The 26,440-nt window shown below is 40.5% G+C and overlaps 1 protein-coding gene across 1 annotated transcript in view; it reads right to left on the bottom strand.

Moving 5' to 3' along the window:
* The window catches only part of maml2 (mastermind like transcriptional coactivator 2), a 36,498-nt gene that overhangs the window by 5,579 nt on the left and 4,479 nt on the right, over positions 1–26,440 (bottom strand). The window contains exon 2 of the mRNA XM_075472892.1: positions 1,070–2,278. Within this exon, the coding sequence (XP_075329007.1) occupies positions 1,070–2,278 (1,209 nt within the window). The remainder of the gene's footprint in view (positions 1–1,069; positions 2,279–26,440) is intronic.

The raw sequence follows: 26,440 nt of genomic DNA, 5'->3' as shown, positions 1-26,440 counted from the left end.
CCTGTCTCCCTGTCCCACCCTCCCCCAGTCATTCAAGCTCTTCTCTTGATCTGCAGAGTTTATGAGAGCTCTCTTGTGTGGCTCACATTATCATTTCACACAAAGACAGCTACAGATACTGTTGGTGCAAAAATGAAAGAGGGGACAGTCTAAATCTCCCCAATCATAACAAATCAGTGATTCAACCTCCGGCACCAGGCTAAGCAGATTACTGTCATTTTCCACCACTTGTCCCTTGTAGCTAACACCCTCCAATTAGTAAATCCCGCTGTGCATATCTGTGCCCTGACAGGGAGCCACCATGACAAGCAGAGGAATTAGAAGTCCTGCATGTTAATTTACCATGCTCTGGCACTCTGTGTCATCGTCAAAACACTTTCAGGGGAAATAAATATTGAAGGAACTCGCAACAGCAAAGGCACAGACATTAGCAAAAACAGTCCCAAAACAAACAGCGTTGTGTTACCAATAATTCAAACAGCAGGCTGGCTGCTAGATGCAAGCCGAGGAAACCAGATGAGGAGAAAGACTGAAGTGAGTTTGATTGGGCTGCATGTCATCTTACTGCACCACCAAAAAAAAAACAACCTATGTTCTTATTCACTTTGTTTAAACAATGTAAAAACACATGCAAGTCATTTAGATATTCTGCAGCCCTTTCCCTTCCTCCTGCAGACACTACTGATAGTGGTTATTGCCATTAACTAACACTGAGCTCGTAATCTCACGACGCAGCGTGTCCTTAATTGTAGTCGTTACATACAGGTCTCGGCTTCATGAAGACCTTGCTACAACAAGAAGATTATTTTCCAATGTAACGTATGACAGCAGATCCAGGAGCTGTAAAGACCAACTGTTTAAACATGATTTTAATGATAACAGCGAAGGGGGATTCCATGCTGCTCTATAGTTATAAAAATACTTGGCCTTGTAGAATAAACAGACATCTTTTTTTCACTTTGGTAACCACTGCTCTTTCTTTTCAATGCCATTTAGCTTTTTATTCTCAATAAAGGCTGGAAATCCACTTTTTACCATCAAAACCAAATGACGTCTGGACAGCTCTTACCTGATGCTGCTGCGACAGTCTGAATGGCATCCCTGCAGAAACGGACTTGGGCTGGAGACAAAGGGCCCCTGATGTGGAGAGCTGTTGGTTCTGGAAATGGAGAGTTGAATGTGGCTGATTTTGGCTCTGTGATGGTGTCTGCTGCTGGGTCTCTGTCTTGTTCACTGGGCTTGTCATTATAGACATGGGCTGGCTGGTAGAATGAGGAGCTTTGGGGCTGAAGTGCAAAGTGGGCTTGGTGTTGAGACCCTTCATGTCCAATTGATGGGAGCCATTGTGGCTGTTTGACTTGAAGAGGCAGTTGCTGATCCCCTTATTATGGGACACAATCCTCTGCTGACTAAGTGAGGCTGAACCGGATATCTTTTCTTGGGGAAAAGTGCTGGTGGTGGAATGGGTGCTCATTGCAGGTGCCCAACTGGTCAATCCAACAGGCGGAGTTTGGTGGTGGTGATGGAGAAGAGAACTTGGCGGATGCTGGTTTGCAGCCATCTGCTTGAGCTGCTGTGCGTGGGATATTTTTGGCCAGCAAGACATGTCTCTGGGGTTTCCTCCCTGAGTGTTAGCTTTCTGCGATGTGTTGGTAGAAAAGGTGCTGGTCAGCGTGAAAGAAGGACCTGCTGATGCTGGTCGAAGCTGTGGCGACCCACCAGGAACCTGGCCAAAATCTGGCGAGTGCTCCGTCTTTATTGGCTTCTCCATTGGGGAACACAAATTGGCAGTTGCTCCTGCTGAGCTTGGTCGACCTAGATCCAAACCAAATGTATCATCCTGCTTAAGCATCTTCTCAAACTCGAGATCGTTCAGAGGGGGCACCGACTTTGTCAGTTCATCAAACAGATCCTGAAGCTCTGGGTCAATCTGACCGCCACCCTCATCTTTAAAATCAAAAATCATTTCGGAGTTTGACTGACCACAAGACTGGATCTCTATGGGCTCCTTTTTCATCTCTTTCAGAGTCATGTTAAACACGTCTGACCCGAGCCCGTGGGGCAACATATAATTCTTCCTCTGCATGCTTGTGGTTGACGACCCTTGCAGAGAATGGGGCTGAGTGAGGCTGTGGTTGCAGGTAACATGTCCCAGGTTACCAGTGTCCACGCGTGCACGCTTAAAGTCTGATCCAGAGAAACCACAAGAGAGACCATTCTGCTTTGGTGCATGTCCGGGTGCATTTCCCTCAATTTTCCTTCGGAGAGATCCTTGAAGCTGCAACACACAACATAGAAGAATTACACCTTGAAAATACAAGTAATGACTTCAGTGAATAACCCTCATCTCACTCTTATTTCATTAAATGATTTTTCCATGGGTTAGGTTTTTTCCCCCCTCAATGGTAAAGGCAGTTTGAAAAAGACTGAAAACATCATACTTAATTACACTTAAAGGGTATAGTATCTACCTGCATACAAATCCTGCTTCACAGCTAAAAGAAAACCTGCAGATCCTGCAAACTTGTGAATTTGAGAAGAAGCTTTTTTCATAGATCACAGTCTTATTCAATAGAACAACAAAATAAAAAAAGAAATAATGTCTCCAGTGATTTACTCTGGTACACTGTAAGTTAACCTGTCACATCACTTTGTGAGAGCATGCAGTTACGTTCAGATAACGCATGTTGAACTTTACAATTTTATTTAAACAGCATTGAGGCAGTGAAAATGTGTGTTGATATGTAGTCTGAGCACAGCGAATGGGATGAGCAGATAGTTAGGAATCTGATACAGTCGGCAGAGCGCAGAGAGAAGAATAGGGTCTTTGTCTGTTTCCCTCATTTGCATACATTATATTTTCCTCCATTGTGCTTCGTTAGATAGCAGAGTTTCTCCTTTGTGGCGGAGATTCTGCTTAACATGCTGGTGCAGATATCCGATTTCCTTTTGTCCTATGCTTGTGTCTTCATATAGGTACGAACACGGTCACGAGTCACAACCCCAACCACTCAGTAACACTCCATAAAATTAAAAAAAAAAAAAATCCCAAATCAGTGGGTATCTGAGCAATTGGATGAAATAATCATGTTTATTATTCTGCTTGATAAAGAAAAAATGTGTCTGGTGGCTCATCTCATTCACACTGCTGTATAAACAAAAAGAAACGACTGAGTCTGTGACCATGTTTTAACGTGGAGCCTGCATGGAAACAAAATGGCTCTGATTGTACACGAGCGTCATTGCAGGAGAGCAATATCAGTGTATTGTCTGTTTCACTGTGGGAACAAATTTGAGTCATTTCCACCTGCTGGCAAACATTACATTAAGATGATTCATTGCTTGAGGGTTTCAGTGAATCCTGCACTTCACTCCATATCTGCTCTGTTGGCGTCTGCATTACCTCTGCTAATGCTTCAACAATAATTCAGGAGATACATCCATATATTTTAATAAAGGCACAAATGAATTAGCAGCTTACTCAGCCTCCTTTCTAAAATCTAATACGTGTGTGTTTATGTGCATGTGTTTCAACATAGGCTACTAAATTAATGATGACAATAATGCTTGTGGTGGTGGCGCACTAGGGACGAGGGGGGGGCAGTAAAATGATCCTTTTGTATTCAACATTGCTGTAAACTGACACTTTATGCATAGAAATGGTGCATTTCTGTAAGAATGATTAAAATAATTATTCAAAAGTCAGAAGATTTCAATGCAACCCATTTATTTAAGTGCAATCAGACAAATTAGGACCCAACAGCTTTTGGCTCTGTTTCAGTGTTCACTTTGAAGGTGAAGGGAAAACAGTTTGCTCTGAGTCAAAGGCAAAGAGGGATCTGAGCATCAAACTAAATCAAACATTATTAGTTTGGTTCCATGTGAGCTATATTTTGTCGTGGTCTAGACCCGCTGCTGGAGGACCTAGTTTCAAAGCCGGCTGCAGTAGTCCTCCACTTAAAACATGTGTTCAAATAGTCAGTGTTACTTGGAAAGGTGACGCGTACTCCTCTCTGTGCAGAATAACACAAGCCTAACTCTGCGAGGTTGCCTTTTAAATGCTACTGCTAATAGTGGAGAGTTTCTCTGAACACACAGACTCCATAAAGCCGTCAAAGCTAAACTAATTTAGGAGCAAGCCACAACTTGATAGGCAGAAAATCAAAAATATGCACAAAATATTTACTGACAGCCATGTTACAGTAATAAACATCTTAATGGAGATCGTGTATCGAGCAACAAAATAAAACAAAAACTGCACCTGTGTAGATTCTGGAATTTTAAATGATCATCTCCATGTTATTCTTTTATTAAAGTTAAGAATCAGTTGAACACACCTATAAAGGTATGCCACACCATATCAAATATGTAACAACTTCAGTGTTAATTAATTCATTAATTATTATTACTAAAGTTCTTAACAGAGACAAGAGAGGAAGATCTGCTGTGACTGGCTGCCGGAGGTCGAGTTAATGCTGAATCAGACCGACAAACACAATTTAAACTGCTTGATTAGCTCACCAACACTAAGAACTTTTTCCTTTTTTTAAAAAATCTTTTTTACATCCACACTGGACGTCTGAAATCCTTCCAAATTCAAATGTAAATAGGCCCTTTAGTGTGCACAGCTCATGCTCACTTCCTGGAGAAGACAGACAAGAAAAGTCATGGTTCAAGGAACCGTCTGTGAAAGCACATCATGATTAATGGATAGGACAGTGTGTGTGTTGCAAAAAGCTATTGAGACAGGGTTGCTTCACTCCTGCTTCTGTGCCATCTAAAATGGACTGGTTACGAGGGGAATTTCAATAGAAACTTTGACGGTGAATCTTGTGTCTGCGTCAAGATTTTCAGAACTGTGCGTATCCTGACACCAACTGCGCTGTGGTTGAAAAACAACTGGCCTCAATGCACAAAGAGGTTTTCTTTTTACGCGGACCATCCTGCTCACTCATCCAAGTTCTCAGGAGCAGTGGCCTCCTCGCTGGCCTGAAATCCTCGTGACTGATCTCCAAGTGATCTGAAAATAGATTTTTTGATTAACATTTAATGAGCTCAGAAGCTCTGAATCACTTTGAAAGTGACCCCTGCTACATGAGAGGCATAAATGTATGCATTACATACTGTTAATCTTAAGAATAAACGAATAACTGCTTAAATCTATTTTTCTGTCGACAAAATAAGTCGGTAGCGACAATAGATGTAAGATAATATTCAGCGGTTTAAAGATTTGAACAGAAATTTATATTTTTTCCACTTTTTCTGACATCCATCAGGAAAGACTTGAGTTAAGAATATGGTATTTTCCGTGGTGCTTAATATTGTCACTTTACTGCGGTAGCAGAGAACCTGACCTTGACCACGTCAAAGGAGACTATCTATTCGTGGGAGCTGGAAGGCTGGTGGCTTCTCTGTCAGGCTGAGCAGTGTCGTGATGCTGAGCACTGTGGATGGGGCTCCGGGTGAGCCATCACAGAATACCAACACCACCCTCTTAGATCCGTCAGCCCAGTGGCACAGCGCTTAGAGGCAAAAATGCTCCAAGGTGCAGGTCTGAGAGTGAGCGCAGGTTTTGTGTCCGCTTGCATGTGTTCTGAGTGCAAAAGTGTGGCTCAACAAAAGACTGTGCTCACCAGGCTTTAATCTTTTCACCAGAGCTCCGAAACATGTTGCAATCTTCTCCTGAGAGAGCGAGAGACCTCCCTCTCGGCATTTGACATGGAAAAAAAACATTCCCAAAATAAGGAATAAATGCAACTACTGTGTTCCCAGGGAGACATAATATTTATGTGGTTTTGCAGGTTGCAAACTGTTGCAACAGGGAATTTAATGCCAGATAAGAAACGAGAGCCCCCAGACCAGTGCCAGTGATCAGCTATCATACAAAATTCATCTGCCTGAAGAAGTGTGGAGAGTTCAGTTGAATTATGAAATTTGTACGAGCTATCTCAAGCTGGGAGCCATGATACCATAGCCAAAAAGCATCCAGGATTTATTTAAAGCCTGAGACTGAGACTCAGTGTGTACATTTACAAGGAAATTCATAGTCAAACCGTTGGATTCTCTTTCTTAGGGTCTGTTTTTATTCAGCACATAGCAACGTGTGTAAAATGCATTTATACATTTAATCCAACTTTCAAACTTTGAACACAAGAACAAGCAATTATGACAAGCTGAGCCACATTTAGTAGGAGAATAAGATACAAAATAATGATATCTGTGGGTCTGATTCTTCCCTTTTTTCTCATATAGTAACTGGTACAACTTATTTCATTATTTTTCCTGAAGCGCACCTCTTGGAACGGAACACGATAAATTTCCTGAACAAAAAAAATAAAAACAAAAGAAACAAAACATGTTTAATCTTTTTCTGTGGGGCATGTGCCATAAGGTTGCACAGGGATGTGAGCATGGGTTCATGGCGTGCCTCCCTAATAAGGCGGGTGTGCGTTGGGACAAAGCAGCACACTGCAGAGGTGGGCTACTTTTGGCTCATCAGCACTTTGCATCCCCACACTTCCTGACACAGTTGTATTAGATTGAAGCTACCCTCCAGAGAGCAGCAGGAGAGAAGGATGAACAGAAGCAGCAGGAAAAAAAAAAAAAAAAGAGGAAGGCTGCTTTGTGGCAGCCTCTGGGAAAAGGCAAAAGATGATAAGAGCTCCTTTGAAGAGAAATCATCCATTATGTTTATTGAAGGCAGATTTATTTTTTTTTAACAGTTACTGTAGCTCAGCTCCAACACTGCATGGTGAAACTTGCTCTTTAAAAAAAAATGCAGCTTTCACACCAAAGATCCTGTTACAGAAACTGTTACAGACACTTAGCAGCCATCCTTTATCCAAAAGTGAAGATTAGTAAAAGCCAGCAATCCAATCCAAGTCTTTACTTTTGCACAACCTATATTCAGACTCCAGACATTTTAATGTGATGTTCCCATAGCTAAGAGTGCAGAAGTAGTATCGTAGAAATATGCATATAACCACATGTAAACCCCCCCCTCCAAACAAAGGTAAGCAATGGACTAAGTATATGCAAAGCTTCTCTTTGACAGTTCAAGTCAATTGAACCCTTCTTAATAATCTAACAACACAGAATATTCTTGGCCTACCCAGGTAGTTTCAATGGCCTATTGTAAATTGTATTATCCTAGTATATTCTCCTGTCAGATACAATGATGAGAGTCTACGGGCTGTGACTCTGTCAGGGCATTAAGGCAGCACCAGCTAGGCCACGCCACTGCAAACATACCACAGGTCACCAACATCGCAGTGACAAGCTGTCACATCATATCACCCATGGCCATGTGGCTCACAGAGCTCCTGACACTGCTGTCGCCTCTCATCTACATGTCATTCTTAACCACAAAGACATTTACTGAGGAGGACTGAGACCTCTCCCGACTCAGGAGCAATCCAAATCAACATGCACTGCTGTATTTTCTAGTAAAAGGATTGCATTCAGTAAATTATGTACATCCAGAAACTACAAAATGCCTTTAGCCCTGCGTAGCACGATAAGGCAAAATGACGAAAGATGTCTGAATTTAACCGTTAAATCCCGACTACACACTGTGGACTCATCATATAACTTCTATTGAAAGAAGACAACTACAAGGGTTTGAGGGGAGAACCTATATTTATCATTACTAATACAGCAAACCAACATGAAGAACCAGCAGCGACGACCCTGCTGGATCTCCTCATGTCACCAGCTTCTAGGCAACAAAAAAGCACTTCAACACACCTCTAAGAAGACTTCCAACTGACGTCTGGGACCCATAATCTATGCCTTCACAAGAAAACATAACTCTCCAGTACTGAAAGGGCTGGTAGTATGTATATTATACAATAAGTGAAAGCAGAAAACTGGGCAGATTAAGTTTATTATAAACACAGCTGTGTTTGCTTTGTGTTTTTTGCTAACGTTGTATAGAGCTGTCCTCTCTTGAATCATAATTATCAGTTGTCTTCATGGCTGTGTGGTTGCGAAAGTGTTTGCATCGCTTGTTTAGAAGAAATTAAAATGAGAAAAAATTGCTGATTGCTTTCAGTCATCCCTCTCACTACAGTGAACGGCCAATCAGATTGGGACCCGACGACCATTCAACATGTTGAAGTGGCCCGACAGGCAGCGACAGGGTGCGACAAGGCCAACGGTTTGTAACACATGGAAATGACTCCAGAGACAGATGTTCACCAATGCTCCAGATGTTCCTGGCAGCTCATTGTAAGCTTGCTGAGTAAGACTCTTAAGAAGACTATACTGGTCTCAAAAAACCCTGCAGAGCTTTTCTGTCAACTTTATTAAACACAAAGGATCAATTGTAGATCAAAAGGTTTAATCTAATGATACTTCGAGCTCAAATTGTCATTAGTTCAACATTCTTAGTGCCCGAAAAACACTCTCTTGCCACATTTTTACAGCTCCATGGCGTTCAGTAAAAATGAAAGGACATCAATTAACATAACATGATGTTTCTTTCAGTAGATTTATGGCAGCATATCTGCCTCAGGGCCAAGAGGAAAGAAACAGCTTTCAATCTGGGACGTTGTTTGAAGGTGTGTGAGGGCCGACATAAATCTGATCATTTAAAGGATTCTTAACAGCCAAGGCTTAAACCAGCTATTACTGATTTTTTTTTTTTTACTCTCGAGGGCAGAGGAGACAAATTGTTAGCTGAGCACTTTTATTTCATTGCCTTTGTATCTAATAAAAATTGTATTAGCAAAGTTAGCTGATATTTTTTTCAGTTGAGCACCATGAACTACAAGGTTTCATTTTTCTATGGTAAAAGACAAAGAAATTTCCAATTCTTGTGAAGATGGAAAGAAAATAAATTGCAATGAACAAATCAATTTAATACAATAAAGGAAATATCAGATGGGCAAATAAAAGCCATGGATCTTTAACTTCACACTGATCAAAAAACTGTTATTTCAGCTATCAAGACACACAATAAACATGGATATTTGAATGGTTTTACTTTCACTCCATGCAAATCTCTTACTGCACAGGTCTAAGGCTCGCCTTGAACGTTTGTACCCTTAAAAGGCCATTACCATGCAACTACAAGTACCTTTTTCCCAGCAACCGTCAAACACAAGGCCTGCCTCCGGTCATGCCACAGGAAAAGGCACATAAGTAGGGAACAAGTTGCCTTCCTGTTTTCAAAGATGATTCCTATGGCATGCAGAACCATTTCCTGCTCACTAGGCTCAATTCACCATTTCAAACATCTGGCTGCTCTTCAGCATGCAGCTGCATTGCTCTGAGAGCCAAGAGTGCCACTACTGAGTTGAGTAACACAGTCCTAAGCCATTCCAGTCATTTTTCTGGCCACAACAAAGAAAACCTATCATGTAGCTTCATTAGCTAATGCTAACACTGTGCATTATTTAGGTTCTAGAGTAGGTTTTGAAGAGATCATTTGTACCATATTCAGTACTTCTTTGTCCTGTTAATAAACTATCACCAGGCGTGTTGGATAATAAATTCCTTGATACTTCCTTTGAAGAGCAGTGGCTGCAGTTTCAAAGCAGGAAGCAATATTTGTTAATATAAGATGTGGCTACAGTAAAGTGCTCCCCGGCAACGTTGCCGTGGCAATTTCCTGGTGGAGCAAGGATCCATTTTATATCCCGTGGGAAACCTGGGTAGAGTGGTTAATGCTGCGCTAATGCTGCTTCACTCAGCCAGGTCTTGATAAGCCTCATGCTTTTAGAGAGGAAAACACATTTCGTGTTTGAAATCACTTCAATGGAGAAAGCTTTGAAAAATACACGAGTTGAAAAGAGTATACTTGTTGAGTTTTGCCATTCCTCTCAGCTTTCACTTAAAATCACGCACACGTGCATTAGGATAGGCGAGCAGTCACACTAATCTGCCCTCATGCTTTGAAACAATCATCTGATAGTTTTGGTTAGAAAAAAAAAAAAAAAGGACAACTGCAGCAGGAAAGTAAGTAGAAAAAAAATAAATGAGTGGGAAGCTCTGTTTGACTCCCACTCCTACCAGCCCTGACATTCCAAATAAGGTCTGCGCAGCCCGGTGCTTGTAGAAGCGGACACAGAAACTAAGGCAAAGCTCAGTGACTCCAACCGAGGACAAACTGTGTAGATTGTATGGGGGGAACTGGGGGTCATGATACAGAAAATATGTGACCTCCATATTAATTTATCATCAGCCTGACATTTCCCAGAAAGACTAAAACAAAATATCACATGATATTATATATTTTAGCAGTTAGACACTACGTAGATGTTCATTTTTGTGCAAACGGCCTGTATCTGTTGCTTTTAAACGTATTTTTGTTGGGTTTTTTACTCTATAAGGGTCATCTGCATACGTTCTTGCTGCACATGGGGACCTGTGGGTATCTAGTCTGCCTACAAGGAAACAATCTTCAACACCTTTACAGGATAACTTTAACTGGATGCTTGTCTTTGTATGAGTTATTATCTTATGGTTACAGTAGTCTTGCAAACTCGGTGCACTAGAATTTGAGAAAACATAGGAGAACAGGAAAGAAAAGGAGAAACTTTGAAAACATTCAAATGCCTTTTACAACAGAAAAAGCATTAGCAAGAAATGCTACGTGAGAGAAAACAAAATGCACATTCAATATTAAATGAAAAAGACAAACGTCGGACCGGTTACAAACTAACCAGTGAGGAGAGAGAAACATTTGTTAGTTTTAGATCCAGCTAATTTCTCTGTGAAGTTTGCTTGGAAGAAAGCTATAAGCAGAGTTGATATTGCATTAAAATCTGTCACATGGCGAGGAACAAGACACCAGATGAATGCCTTAGCCCTGTTTCACACATGCTGCAAAGAGGATGCCCTCATTTTCTGCAGTTGCTCGATCACAGTGGACAAATAGAGAAGCGCCGTCACAGTGCGTGCTTTCAAAAGGAAATTTTTCATTCACAAGGTTGCCCAATTTTCCTTCCGACATAGCCTTGCAGGTACTGCACTCATCGAAGTCTGGAATGGGGACTATCGCAGTAGCAGGAAGAGTTCAAGGTTTCAGCAAAGTTCAAATCTCTAAGCAAGTTTCTGCATGCAAGCAGCTCGTGTGTGTCTGTTGGGCCCTGCAAACCAGTGCTTTAGCTCTTTCTACATGTTGCAGCTGGTGAGGAAGGGACACAGAGTGTGCACTCAGGTAATTTGTTCAAGTGGAAACAAAAACTTTCCCATGCCGTGATCACTGAATTTCATAGACGGTTAAAAAAGATGACATGCAAAGCAGCCAAGCAACTGGTTTGATTTTAGACTGATTAAGCAGATTTATCCTGATAAAGTAGGAAAAAAACAAAACAATAAAAAGCTGATTGTCCCTTGAAATAGACAAACTGGTCTTAATGTTTATTATTACATTGTATCATGGTTTAGAAGCTATGACCCAGTCCTGCTAAACTTCTAAATACGGATTACTGACAAATTAAAGGAAAAACCTGAACTATAACAAGATGACCTCATGGCTTTGTCATGCTGTAGGGTAATTATGCTGGCATGGCTGGAGTCAACTTGTCCAATTCAAGTAAAGAGCCACTCCAAAACTATACAAATTGTTCTGAGTGATAACTTTTATCCAAAGATGAAACACATGATGGGAGGGAAACTCTTTAAGGAATACATGCTCCCATCCATAGGATACGAGGTCATGAACTGACATGAATTTTGTGATGGGTATGAAAGTGATGCGAATCATATGCTATGTGCTCGGTCCAACAGATGGGAGAACAGCTCTACGCCACCATCCCCCAAAAAGCCAAATGAGGGTTTATTTGTTCAAGGAACTGGGATCCAGTCCTTCAGCAGTGTTTCATAAATTAGAGTAAACATCAAGGAAAATTGGAAACAAAATGAACGTGAGACATGGCCATAAAGTGGCAAAGGGCCCAGTTCTTCCAGTGCCCTTTACTGACCAACTTTGGGTCAGACCACTCCCATTTTCAAATTAAACTTTTAGTTTGATTCATTCTACAACTTTCACGACCAAGCCTGGGAGTTATTTTCACTGAATAATATAATCTCACAGATTTAATTGCAACAAACAATTAACAATTAACAATGCTGTAGCATGATTACATGTACCAGTTATAAAAGAAGTGCACTTTTACACTTTAATATTCAAACACTGTAAAGGGGATATGTGAAAAACACAGTATATTAAGACTTCTTAAATTAATAAAACATTGATTATATTTGCTTTAATTAACAGCTCCATACACCTGATTCACTGCTGTTAAATGTGTGGTTGTGGAGCACCTGCCCGAGTCTACAGTTACACTATAACACAGAGAACAGACGAGTGCAGAGAGGAAAGCATTCTGCTTTCTGCCTGTTTACTCAGCTTTGATGCAGTGACAGAGAGAACTGGGGTGCTTCACCACAACACTTTTAAAAGGGAGTGAAAATGCTTCTGGCCCCATTAGGGCAGAAATGTTGGTGACATTCTTATGTAAACAAACCTGAAAGTAAATCCAACAGGAAATACTGAGGTCAGAAAAACATGATTTGGTTCTGTTCACATTTTGTATGCAAAGTCGATAATGTAGCTGTTGGGAAAGGGCATGACACACACACACACACACACACACACACACACACACCTGGACGAACAGACACATGTGATGAAAAGGCCTTGTGATCTTCCCTAGCTGCTAGGTAAGTGATGTGACAGTCGTAAAAAAAAAAAAAAAAAAAGCCTCTTAATGCTCTATGTCTGCAGATGTGTCATTCAAAGGAAAAGCAACAATGAAAATGTGATGAGATCCACAATGTCACATGATGCTGGTCCTTATGCTGTGGCCACATTAAAGCACATCCTGTTAGGTCAAGCCATTTCCATCCCAGGATATAATATTTGGTCTGGGTGGAGGAGATTATCCTGCTTACTTGTGTGGATTTCACAGCTCAACTGGCAAGACATCCCTTCACTGACTAGACAGCTGTTTTTTCCCCCATTTGCTTTGACTACTTCAGGCAAAACAGATGAGCCCAGTGAAACTCAGCAAATGCAGCATAATGGAGGGGAAAATTCCCTCTTACTCAGGGAATTAATTCACGGAATGACAATGGGGACAAACACTGAAGCAGTGTTTCTGAAAAGTTGTTCCATTACAAAGCACTCTACTATCCATCTAAAAGAGTGTTAGGGTATAATATTTGTATGGTGTATTTTGTGTGTGTCAGCTGTCCAATTATGAACCAAATTTTCAAATATTGTAATGCAGGTATTCTTATTCTTTTATGCATCAGACTAACTGTGCTACATGTGTAAAACACGTGAAACCACGGTTATCTTCCTCATATCAGCATCACTGAACCAGTGGCAACTCAGTAGGACAGAAAAACTGTAATTATGATTACAATTAATTGAATTCCAATTGGCTTGAATTGGACTTTATTATCAAAGTGCCTTGAGATGACATTTGTTGTATTTGGTGCTATATAAATAAAAATGAATTGAATTGAAAAAGCTCCAGCAACATATTTACGCATAAACGGTAGATAATAAGTTTCCTGTTGTTAGAGCAGCTGCAGCTCTTGTTCTCCGGATGAGTTTACACGTGTTAACACCTGAGGCACACAGGCAGTGTAAAACCGTAAGTCACTCATGTTTTAGAAGCACTTGGAACACATTCACCACCACTTTGAGTACAAGCGAGTCCAGCTATGGTTTATGGCTCACCTGAGTCAGTTAACTGGACTAACTGGTCCTTTTCCCAGTATACACAGCATTGCTGCGATATACTGTTCAAGACATGTTGGTGCTTCTGATTTTCTCTGTGGTCATTTGATCAGAATAGAGAGACAGTGCTGAAATACTGATGTGACCAGGGGTTGACCCATAATGGGCCGGTTTTCAGGCACAATGTGTGATGCGTTTAGCCTTCTGACAAAAAAAATTAAATGTAAAGCTCTCTTGGCAGTTTGACTGTAATAATATCCACTTACACTTTATAATTTTTTTTCAAAAAAGATGGAACTTTGGAGCATGTGCGAGGCACCTAGGCTCATCTGAGTCTAGTTGTACACTGCTGTACAACTGCTGCGTACGTCTAGGTTGGAGAAACTCCATATCATACAATTTTGATTGGACTAACGTGTTTACATGCATTTTATAAGTCATATTTGGTTGGACTAACGTGTTTACATGCTTTTTATAAGTCATATTTGGTTGGACTAACGTGTTTACATGCATTTTATAAGTCACATTTTGATTGGACTAGCGGAATAATTCGTGCCATTACTCCAAACACAGCTCAAAGTATAAATGCACTTCATCTCACACTTAGACAAATGTAGACTAAATAAAATGCTCGCTGTTCATTTGTCAGTCTGAATACAGTAGATGAATTTTATAAAATTTGAGAATACTGAAGCTGTTCTGTTAAAAACATTAAACACCGTTAATGGAAATGTTAACATCCATTGCCTTGCGGTGGTGTCATAGTTGAAATTGCTACAACCGGGGATTGGTCATGTGAGGGCGTTTGTGGTTTCATGGGAAACTGTGTTTATCAGCAACAGTGTCAGGCTACATCTACATACAAACACATACATTTCAGACAAAGACCATATATATTTGGACCAATCATAGTTCAATTTAATAGTAGGCTTATGATTGATATAATTTGACTAAATCTGGTTGATTTATCTAAAATTTGCACAGTGCCATTTATCCCAATATACAGGAAACTGCATATGGCAGAACTAATTTCTGTCCTTTAAAGGAGACACTCCATCAGACCTACAGTATGTGTCGAATAAAGTGAAGGCAAACATTAGATTCGGAAATACTGGAACATTTTGATTCAGTGAATTTATCACAATTGACCATGTCGGTGCACAACCGAACCACAGAACACCACGCTGTTAGATTATGGCATGAAAAGGCTGGCTTTGTTGCCGGATGTGGGAAAAACATCCAATAGACTCTAAAAAAAGCACAGGAAGGAAACTGGGGGTGGGGTGGCAGCGAGTAGCAATGGGGGTGTGGTGGAGGAGAGTGGGAGTGAGAAAGGAATGTTCTCTTCACTCTCTCTTTCTTGTTATCATGCATACACACACATTATAACCCCAGTTTCTCACTAACGGCTATGAAAAGAATGCAGCATCACCGTTTTTCTCCTCAAGCGGAAGGGCTGCAGAATAGGTTTTTACTTGTTTAATGATCATTTGTCAGGAGAACTGCTCACTCTGCCTGGCCTTTGGTATAATTTCATTGTATTAGATTTTTATGGTCTAATGTGCTGCATAGTAACTGGAAAACTAATATAGAGGTGTTCAATTATTGATTAATAATCACTGAGATGCAGCACTTGACCCAACACGTAACTCCCTTTCTGCTGCCAAACACTAGCAGAGCCTACACACGTCTGTTTTAAGGATCAGCTTCAGCAAACATCGCATCAGAATTAATTCTGGTGCAGACTGCTAAATGCTGGCTGGAAAGGTCAACCAGCAGGCTAAACATATGAACTGGTATTGACCCCAATTTGCAACATTTTAAATGCTTACACGTTTTATATAGATGGTGTGCCTCGTTTGGATTTACTATGCAATCCAGTTTAAAGCTGCTCACATGTAGTTAAAATGATTCACTCCTTAATTGGTGCCAGACTCACTCGTATCTTCTGGCGGAAACATTCACTTCTTGGCACTACCAGGTGGATTGAGCATACTTTGCTTTTGTTTTTTTAAGGGGAGAAAAGAAGTACACATCCTAAATCACCAAAGGCAATCATTTTGGGGGGAAAGTCCCATTACATCTCTGTGCAAAGACCTCTTATGGGACCCAAAAACAGTGCCTACGCAGCTACAATAATAAAACCTTTCTGATCTTGTCACTGCAATTTAATATATTGCTTCTGTTATTTATTGAGTATCTAAAAGTCAAGGTATTTATCTGACATTTAAACTACTTTTATTTGTACACCCATTTTAAGCTAATGAAGACAGTGACTACAGTTATGTTAACATGGTGACTCACAGTCTAAACTTTTTATTCTGGCTTTTTTTCTACCTTTTCTCTTCAGACTTTGAAAAGAAAACAACTAAAATACTCATCTCAGGTTTTCCACTTATACAGCATCAACACAAACTAATGCACAGTACTTTTCATAGAGGAGAACCCAGAAAATCCCCTTGAGGGAGTTAGTGTTTAGTTTGTCCTTTCTGGGCTTCTGTACAAGTGACGGTGAACGACAAGTGAACGATGATACCCGTTAGTTAAAAGAATTACCCAAAGAGGAATCCAAATTGTTTTTAACATAACATTTTGGCTAAAAAGGACAAAGTAGTCTTCATAACAGAAGCATTAGTATATTTGGGATTAAACTTGGAATCCAAATTAAATCTGTGCCCAGGTAAGGCAAGTTTATTTGCATAGCACAATTCAACAACAAGGCGATTCAAAGTGCTTTACAGATACATTAAAACAGTAGAAATAAAAGCATGATTTAAATTTTAAACAAAAAAAGAAAAAAAGAAGAACAATAGATAAAATCATGCCTAGTCAGCAAAGGGTGAAATGCGTCTAAAACATCCATCGAACATGCAGCATCTCTGCCACTGAAGGCCCGTTTCCTGTTAAAAGCAGACTTTAGATGATTTAACAGGAGAGACAGAGACCAGAGAACCTCCCCTGGTTTCACCTTCCGTGTGTGCTGGAGATGCAACAGCAGTTTGTATGTGCCTCAAGGCAAAATGGAGACAGAGCAGGCGCCAAAGCATTGCTCAGCACAGTGACACCTCACCACAGCAGAGCACGAACACAAACATTCCAGCTGCCACTTCGCAGCTTTAAGCCTGATTTATACTCGGAAACCAGGTCGTCTGCGTGTGTGTCGCAGTTAACGCAGACATGCCCCCCCCCCCCCCCCCCCCAACTCAATCAAAGTGCGCATTCGTCCAGTCGCCATTGTTGTTGAATGACCTCCGTAACCGTAACACCCACAATCCTAGCTTGTTCGTGATTGTCCCTCTTGCGTTGTGGCGTGGGATTAACATAGCGCAGACCGCGATTCAAGGCATAAATCAAAAATCAAAAATAACTGCGTCGTGTCTGCGACAAGCTCACTACGACACACTGCTGCGAAGTATACACGAGCCTTTACTGGGAGAGCTGAGGCAAGAAACAGGACCATCTATGCTACTCCTTCGACCTGAATCTCATGCCTCCAACAGGGTGATCATGCAGGCTCAAACACTGCATCTGACCATTAGTTTCCTTTCTTTAAATCTGACCACGTTTACACTTTTGTTCAGTAGTTAATGAGTTGGCCTTTTCTCACTAGAAAGAGTATGACTGAACTTGTTCTTTTTAGTACACTGATGGGAAGTTATGCTATCCTAAAAACACATGTTGTTGCTCATACCGAGTGTAATTGATTTTCCAAACCAAATAATAAAACATGCAATAACGGTTTGACTGCAGACATGTCTACAGGTAAAATAATTCCATTTTGGTGAGTTATTTTGGTCACAATAAGCACAAATTGCAAGTCTGATACTGTGACAGCCCAAACTCTATTTATGTCAAGCTTTTGTCATTCTTTGCTAAAGTTGAAGTTTACCGTGATAAGCAAATTATTCAACAACAAGCCAAAGAGGCTAAAGTGAACATGAACACATCTCTAAAGTGTTGATGGGAATATTTTGTACGATAGATTCAAACGTGATGTTTAGACACAGTTCAAGTGTTTGCTTTCATGCGTTTCCTGCTCTGAATAAGTCCATCTGACCTTTACAATGGCTCTGTCTGTCTGATGTTCGGCTCTTATTTTATTCATTCATCTGCCCAGTATGGTTCCTTTTTAGCAATATTGTCAAATTCCTAGATAAGCCAATCATCAAAGCCAAAAGAAATGTTGAAAACTAAGAAAAAGATCCAAGCTGAGCTCACCGACAAACTCTTTGAAGTCCCCACTGAAAGCAAAACTAATTATATTGTTTAAAGAAGTTGGCAGCTCCACAACACTGGGTGAATTAGGAGTGCCAACCACGAAACTCCATCTGCACAGCACCACAGTGATCTAACGAGGAGCCGTACTTATTTGCTGTAGTCTCACCTACATTTCTGCAGTTACACGGAAAGGATAATATATTAAAAAAAGGAATCAGTTCTACTTCAGATGTCACTGTTAAAGATGGGATGGATATTTCCTTACATTGTTACTGCTGCGGCGGGGAAAAGAAGCTCATATCTAACACTTTTTCCTCCAAAGAAAAGAATCAGAAAAGGAAATATCAGGAGCCGCAGACATTAAAAAAGTGCACAGCTTTAGTATTGTGCCAGATATTCATCTTTATGACATGCAATCTTTGTCCATGTAGACTGGGTTTGTGACTCTCACCTTACATTTATAAAACATCTATAATATTTCCCCATGGATTACTGTTACAAAAGGACAGAACATTACCGCGATGCAAATGGACTTGAACTATCTTCACCCCCAGAGCACGGGAGAAGGAGGGAGAGGAGAGAAGAAGAAGTGAATGCTTGTGCCTCTTTTCAGCACTCTGCAACTCTGGAGCCTGGGAACTTCAGCAGCTTGGTCAGGCTCTGAGAAATATCCTGAGCTGTAATGTAAACATGCCTGAACTCTGATCCAGCAGGGCCCTCCCCTGCCCCCTCCCACTTTAACTCTGCGCTCTGTGCAAGGGGTTTGCTTGCTGGTGACATCAGGAGCCCACTTTCCCATTTCCTGAGGAGGGTAATGACCCTGGGGAGAATAGGCTATTTGAAGTCTTGCTGCAAATATAGCTGTTTTTCTCCGTTTCTTAGCATTTGAGCTTCAGAAGAATAAGCCTGGTCGTAAACCTAAAAAGATGAAGCAAAGCTAAAGTAAAGAGCTGCAGTATAGTGAAGACGGACGTTTTGTGTCAACATAGTAACAAATTGAGATCCACGCCCAGAGCACCAGTGGCAGCTGTGATAATCTGATCTGTTTACAACAAGTCCAGGAAACTCGGACATATCAGGTGGCTGATTGTCAGATAAGTGTGAGAACGGTTCGAGATAAGCTCATGTTTATCCAGACTTACAACCGTCAACCCCAGACCAAAAACATTCATATTTCACAACAGTCACAAAAATGAGCTCAAAAACCAAACCGACACTGTTCATACTGAGCTGAACCACCGTCTGCCTCCAGGCATGAGGAGAACTGCTTGCATTTCATTTTGCAATTGTCCCTTCTCTCCACCTTCCGTGCATTGCACATGAACACCTGTACATGCTTGTTCCCACAGGGTTCCAGTTTCAGCACTGCATAGCAAAGCACTCGTGGAAAGACACTCCAAGGCATTACCCCCAACCCCCCCTCCTTCTTTTTTCTCACACACGGTCCTGCCCTCGCCTCAATCAAGTCACACAAGAAAAACTTGACAAATTACAAAGAGCTCTCACAGTAGGAGAAACAACATCAGGCATGAAAACAAATCTACAAGTCCCCTCTATAAGCACAAATGGACATAAACAAGGTCTTATGTACCTAGGTCTTTTCCTAGGTAAATGCATGGCAAGGTCTTATCTTGCCATGCATTTGCTACAGGATTTATTCTTCTGTCCAAAGTCCAGATGATGAAAAACCATGAAAGATTAGTTTCCTTTGTCAAGTGGATTTAGCAGCACCACAGGAGTACTAATTTATTGGTCATCTAAAATCCCCATTTACTTCAGTGGAGATGAAATACAGATTAGATTTTCTTTTTTTTTATTATGTTGAGGTCGATATAAAGCTTGAAATTAAAACAAGGTGCTGGCAACAAGTGGGATTCAGCTGAAAGCGCAAATCAACGACAAAGGAATGGTGGGGACTCTCTGATCCAACCCTTTGGGAATGGAGGTAATTCAGTAAATTACCCAGTGAAACAATCGCTTGCATGGAAACACCAAGTTCCAGGTTCATTTATGTCAACACATAAGTGTATTGCAGTAGGAGCACTACTAAGGCAATGCAAACAACTGCACCGCATTTTATTAAGTCATTTTCACATTTTTAATCAGGTGAATTCATCAGAATACAGCAGTGTTTTAGTTCTAATCCATAGGTATTTTCATATAAAAAGAAGAATTTCCATCCACAGAAATCCAATTGAAGTGTTTCAAGGACACACAAACAATCAACCCTCCTCTTATCTTGTTTTGGTCTGCGTGCTGATTTGCAAAACCAATTATAATGCATACCCCTGCTTACCTTAGCGGAAAAATTGTGTCATGTAAACATCTGACATCATGTGCCAAAGGTTATCCCCATCTACAAGTTAAATATAAATATCTGAACATTTTCAACCTGGAAGGAGTTTGGACTTCATGGACATACAACTTCAATTAGCTTATTGCTGAAAGGCCAACTTGCAAATAAAAAAAAAACAAAAAAAAAAACGTGTTTTTAGATGTTTCCCACCTCAAACACACCTGGTGCAAATAAATAGATCATTTTAAGAATTCTGTAGAGCGTGATGATGAGATAATGAGGCAACCAAATCGGGGGGGGTTCCAGGATCAGGACCTTTTTTTTTTTTTTTTTTAAATGTAAATCAATCAAGCATTAAACACTACCACAAACTGGCCTCATCTTCAAATAACTTCAGACAAAAGGATATTCAATTGTAAGATCATTTTTGTTGCCTTGAAGACCTGTTTTTATAATGCGAAACTATACAAAAAATACTATTAATTCACCCTAGCTGGCATTAGCTGATTCGACACAAAAACAACAAAGAGTATACCACCAGGGAAGGTTTTTCCAAGTTGCTGATCAAGTTTATTTACCATTTAGCATGTGAAGGTAAAGCTGTTTCCTTGTAAGCTCTGCTTGAAGCTGGGGACCTCAGCCAAGGACAGCTGGGAAATGTCTATGGAGGGAAAGGCTTTTGCAGGACTGGCAGTTATTCTGATAAAACCCAAAGGCTAGATTTACCCCAAAGATATGGCTGTTCTATAGCTCATCAACACAATAGACCTGGCCCACCTGGACTGTCAGAGGATCATGTTCTTCTGAGCATATACCACTTGGAGTGTTTCAGCCCTTGAAGACTAAGAATGGGATGGGTTTACTACATGATTTCTACAGCACTCTTCAAAGACAGATACAGCCTTCCCAGAGGCTGCTGAATAAAACATGAAGAGTGTGCAGCAGAATGGCTTTTGTGTGGATGTGTGTGTGTATGACAGTTGGAGGGTGGCTGGGTGGAAGAGTGTAGACTGTGGTAGTGGGAAGTGGAAGGGAGGGTGAGGGGGATCTTACGACACTGCTGCTGGAGATACTGTAGAACACACGATTCATAAATGCCTTTGATTTGACACACATCCTCGCTGCCCCGCTGAGTGTCTGGAAACTTCTGTCTTCACATGTTCTTCTTTGTTTTCCATGGTAGAGCTGAACTTGTTTGCATCATCTAAATTAGCCCAGAAAATAATAATAATAAAAAAAAAGTGTGCTCATTTCAGGAGGAGATGGGAATGCAATTCTTGCCAGGTACAGAGATGTCCCAGATTCAGAAAAGGCTTTTTCCAACGCGCAGCGGCAGCTGCTGCCGCAGCACGACTCGATTTGCTGAACATCGTCTTTCTTAAAACTGATTACACTCAATTAATATTTTCTTTGTACTAAGACAACCTTAAATGTCTCATCCAAAAATTGCATCTATGTATATAAACTCTATTATTTGACTTTTACGTTCATGTTAATATGACATGAATATGTTATAAAACCACAACCGTAAGTCTTAAGGAATGTTTTGAGATAACGCTCCCATGGAAGTAGGTAAGGATCCAATTCATCCAACAGGGAAGGTCTTCTTGGAAAAAAATAGTTTCTAATCATTTCTAATCCAACCCGTAGTCTGCTGTGTTGACCATGCAACTCGAATGCATTCTTAGCTTTTTTTATTTGCGTTCGCTATTGATTGGACTGAACAACTCACTGTAAAACAATGTTAACTGTTCTTTGGACTGTTTTCTATGCTTACCGTGATTGGCTGCTTTGAAATGTTGGAAATATTATGTGCAACAGTCTTTTACCTTCATATATTTCTCCCCCCTTTTGCTTTTTGCCAGGCTGTCATTGTAAATAAGAATTTGGTCCTGATGACTTGCCTGAATAAATGATGGTTAAATAAATAAATAAGAACTTGAGGCACTGCAGTTTTTACTTCTCTCCACCAGTAACCGATTACTCACCTCCTGAAAGCTTTTACTGCATCTGTTCTTGTAAAAACCCAAATGTCTCAGAGGTTCTTTTAAGGGAGGGAAAAAAAAAATCCACTAGCGCATAGGAAGTGATTTTTATGGTTCTGACAAGCTTGTTTGGAACAGGATAGTCACACAGTGCTGTGGCTGGGCAGACAAGGAGAGGAGGCCTTTAAAAATACAACACACAGTTTTATCTCCTAGAGACGATAACAAACAACACTGTACCGACTGTCAGGATATATTGGACAACCGCTTAGATTCCTCTATCTGAAATACCCAGACATTGTCATAGCAGAACTAACAAGTTGCTGAACATCCAGACTAATACCATCATGACATAAAAAGCATTTTATAAGAGTGAAAAATACAGTTTGACTGAGTCAAAGTCCAAACTAAAGCTCCAGAGAGAAATGTGAAGTCTGGATTTACTATAAAAAGAAAAACGTGTTGAAGCTTGTAAACCAGTCTCCATTGAGAACATAATCACCAAAATGATGTGCGGCTAAACTGTTTAGAGCGTATGTATGCCTGATGTTATCATAAAACATTGTTTACTGGGAAATAGAGACGTTCATTTCACACGCAATTAAACCAGGAGATGATACAGAAGCCATTAGGTAAGACGAAATGAACAGTGTCAGAACAAATGAGGTCACTTCTGGGAAAATTGAAAGCCACAGTGAGGGTCTTGTGTGTGAGACATTAACAGAACACATGCCTTGAAGACAAGCAGTGCTTACTTGTGACTATTTAGTGCTAAAAAAATGTATGAACTGCCCTCGGTTATGACTTTGGAATGTCTAGAACAAAATGTTACACGGCCCCAACTTTTATACTCTGCTCAGTAAATCTGGCTGATGTGTATCAGTAAAAAGCTGCTGTCGTGTTTCTCTGATGAAAATGTACCTATGATCCCCTTCTGTTTATGCAATGTCAGTCAAGAGGACTAAACCCTGAAATTTATAGATGGGGTGGATGCATTTTTGGAAATATGTTAGTCTAAAATTAATCTGGAAATACTCGAACGAATAAAGCCGAGTAATATTCCCTGAAATCTATGGGAATCATGGCTGAAGGACAACGCATTTCCAACGACATAAAGACCAACATAATCAATAAAACACCTTATTGTCTAAACTAGCTCATACAATTATCTTCTGAAAACCTGAATAATGGGACATACAGGGTATCAAATTCTGAAAGTACACGTTTCTTGTTGCGAGGAGCTATCATTCGGAAATAAAGACAAACAATGTAAAACACAAAGCGGATTCAAATTAAGCCACGTCTTTGAACAAGCACTTACTCCAGTGAGAAGAGATCAAAAATGGCTTCACTACAATATAAAGAGTCCATCTTATTGTCTAAGTTTCTGATCATAGCACTGTGCACCATGACATGCTCAACACGTTGCTGTAATCTGCACAATGAGACCAGCCTAATCAGATCAGGCCCAGTCACGCCGTTAATAAAAAGCACCAACATTATTCCACTAAAAAGGGGCACCTATGGGGCAACTGACAACAAACTACTTCTAAAAACAAAACTTTAGAGCATGGATGTGATCTGTGGGATGAATATGGATCATTTTCCACATGTACAGGGTTGGGTGGAGCTGTGGGCTTCACTGTGGGTGGCCCCCACGGACCTGGGCTAATTGTTTCACATCACAGCCGAGACAGGCTGAGATCAGACCACCGGCAGCTCTGATTCAGGCTGTTCAACGGCCAAACACAGTATGCCAGGAAACACTTCCAGTGCACACCCCACCACACTCTCACACACAGGCCCACACTCTTCATGCATCATACGTGATGACCACGAGAGAGTACAAGGATTTACTTTTTCTCCGTGCCGTCTGGTTGAGGTGTCGACGCAATGATCCACTGGAACTTGTTACATCAGAAACAATAAATAAAGAGGTCACTCTGTTGACTAGGATTGATATTGCCACCTCGTTTAGCTCATGTTTGGGAGCAACTGATCAATCATAAGGAGTATAGGGAGAAAACAAGTGCAGTGGCCAATTTCTAACCATCTCTCCCAGTCCCAGTAATTATGCCAAACTGTTACACAAAGCTCAAAGAACATTGGGCCTTTTTCTGGTGTGGAGGAGCAGGACACAAAGAGAGAATGCCTCACCTAAATTCAAACACTGAGGTTATGTAGTTTGCGTTTTACACCACCAGATAACTAGGATAGTGTATGCTGCAAGTGGCTAAAGATAACTGGACAAAACATCAGCATTTGAGCACTTTCAGTGCACTCTGTTCTATGTCTACAGTTCCCAGATCTGTCACTGGGTAATAACAAAATCCTCCCACTGCACACAGGACTGTTAATCACCAGGGATCCCTTGCCTACTGCTTTTTCAAGGCCTGTTTGACTTTAAGTAAACACGTGCAGGAAATGTATTCAGTGGCTCTAAACATTTATATGGGGGCCTTGTGGTTCAAACAGTTTCATGGTCAGCAAATCGTTCAAGAAGGTGCTTAGAGAGCCATTTGTTAAACACATGATAATAGGGTGTGACAATGCATTGCATGCTAGCATGAGGCAGGGATGTTTCATTAAGCCTTTGGTTTCCGTACTCACTATCTGTCTTGTTGACAGACGATAAAAGATGATGATGGATCCTGATCTGATGAAAATGAAAGTCTCTACATTGTAATGGGTGTTCTGTGAGCTCTGCTGTGTGACCCATTTCCATGATGAATGCATTTACTGTTACAGGTACAAATGGAAAGGTTGAAAAATAATATGACTATTCAAAAGCTTTCAGCAAGACCATGCAGGCATTAGGAAAAAGCTTTCTCTTCTGAGTCGATAAGTAACTCTCATCTCGACTTTCCAATTTCTCAATTTTTATCCAAAAGCATATCCTTTGTTAATCTAGTCTCAATGAACATCGCTGTTAAGTGCTGCTCACTCTGCGCTCCGAGGCAGTGTTAATCCATCGTGTTGTTTGCCCCTCACTTGATATACATTTCCATTGCAAATTCCAATGTGAACAGTCAATAATATGCACAGATGTGGCTATTGTAGATGCCTTGGTTTGTAATTCAGTAGAATGTAATATGGGAGGACAACTGCAAGACCCCAGGAAATACTTGAAATACAATCATTGAATCTTTATAGCCAGAAATAAAACAAACAAAAACACATTTCAGGAATTTAGTTGCAAGAGTTATTCTACAGTTTAAGCATTCTCAGTTTGTTTAATGAACAGCTCTCTGCACTGTTGGTGCTGGATAGATGAAGTGTTCTTATGGGGCATATCTGCATTGGCTTCTGTTCCGATTCACCAAATCATCACGAGCTGTGACAAACACTAACCTCAGGGTTGATATGAACTTGTACGCCAGGACTTAATTTCCTCCCCACCATCTTGCTGCACTCATCAGTTTTATATAAAACATGCAACTCTGGAGTCAACATCAGTAAAAATGAAACAATAGGCTACATGATAATAATGTTCCCTGACATCTTTTAGACAATCATTAGAATCCATGATGCTGTTCTCACTGTGTTCTACTGCTGCAGTGTACTTAACAACATAACGGTACCTCATTGTATGAGGAAAGCTGGGAGATAAATTGCATTTTATATTAGCAACATGAATCATGGACATTTCTTGCATGTGAATTTCTTGAGCAAGCCGTTTGCTGATACAACTGCACAACATGTAGAAGCCATCCCTTGTTCATTTTCAGGGATGAAGATAAATAAAATTAGAGAACAATCATTGCTGTCCTTTTATGGCTTTACTGGAAAAAAATATTTCATTGTTTGTTTTTCCATCCCACATCTCGAGCATGTTCAGAGAGGGAACATCTGCAAGCTTTCACCCTTTTGACATTATATTGAAATGCTGCTTGGGAAATAATTCATAGTCTAGATGCTGAACTCCCTCATGCCCAATGAAAGAAAACAAAATAAATCTCACATCGCATCGACTGCTCTGTTAACAGATGCCATACAGGAAGTCAGTCCTATCAGCACTACCAGGCACAATCAAAGCACTGTCAAGATTCCCCATCCTGTCTTCCAATGTTTTTTTTACAAAATTCTGCTGTTTGGAGAGAAAACGCATAATGAATACAACACTGTCTTTTATTCTACATATCATTCATACATATCAAAAATTGGAAAATATGTTTATAAATAGGGGCCTGGTTCATTGACAGGTAGCATTTGTAAAGTCAAGTAAAACAAAGAAAACAGAAT

Source organism: Odontesthes bonariensis, chromosome 9 (assembly GCF_027942865.1).
Source record: "Odontesthes bonariensis isolate fOdoBon6 chromosome 9, fOdoBon6.hap1, whole genome shotgun sequence".
Taxonomy (NCBI): Eukaryota; Metazoa; Chordata; class Actinopteri; order Atheriniformes; family Atherinopsidae; genus Odontesthes; species Odontesthes bonariensis.
This window is presented reverse-complemented; position numbering and strand designations above follow the sequence as displayed.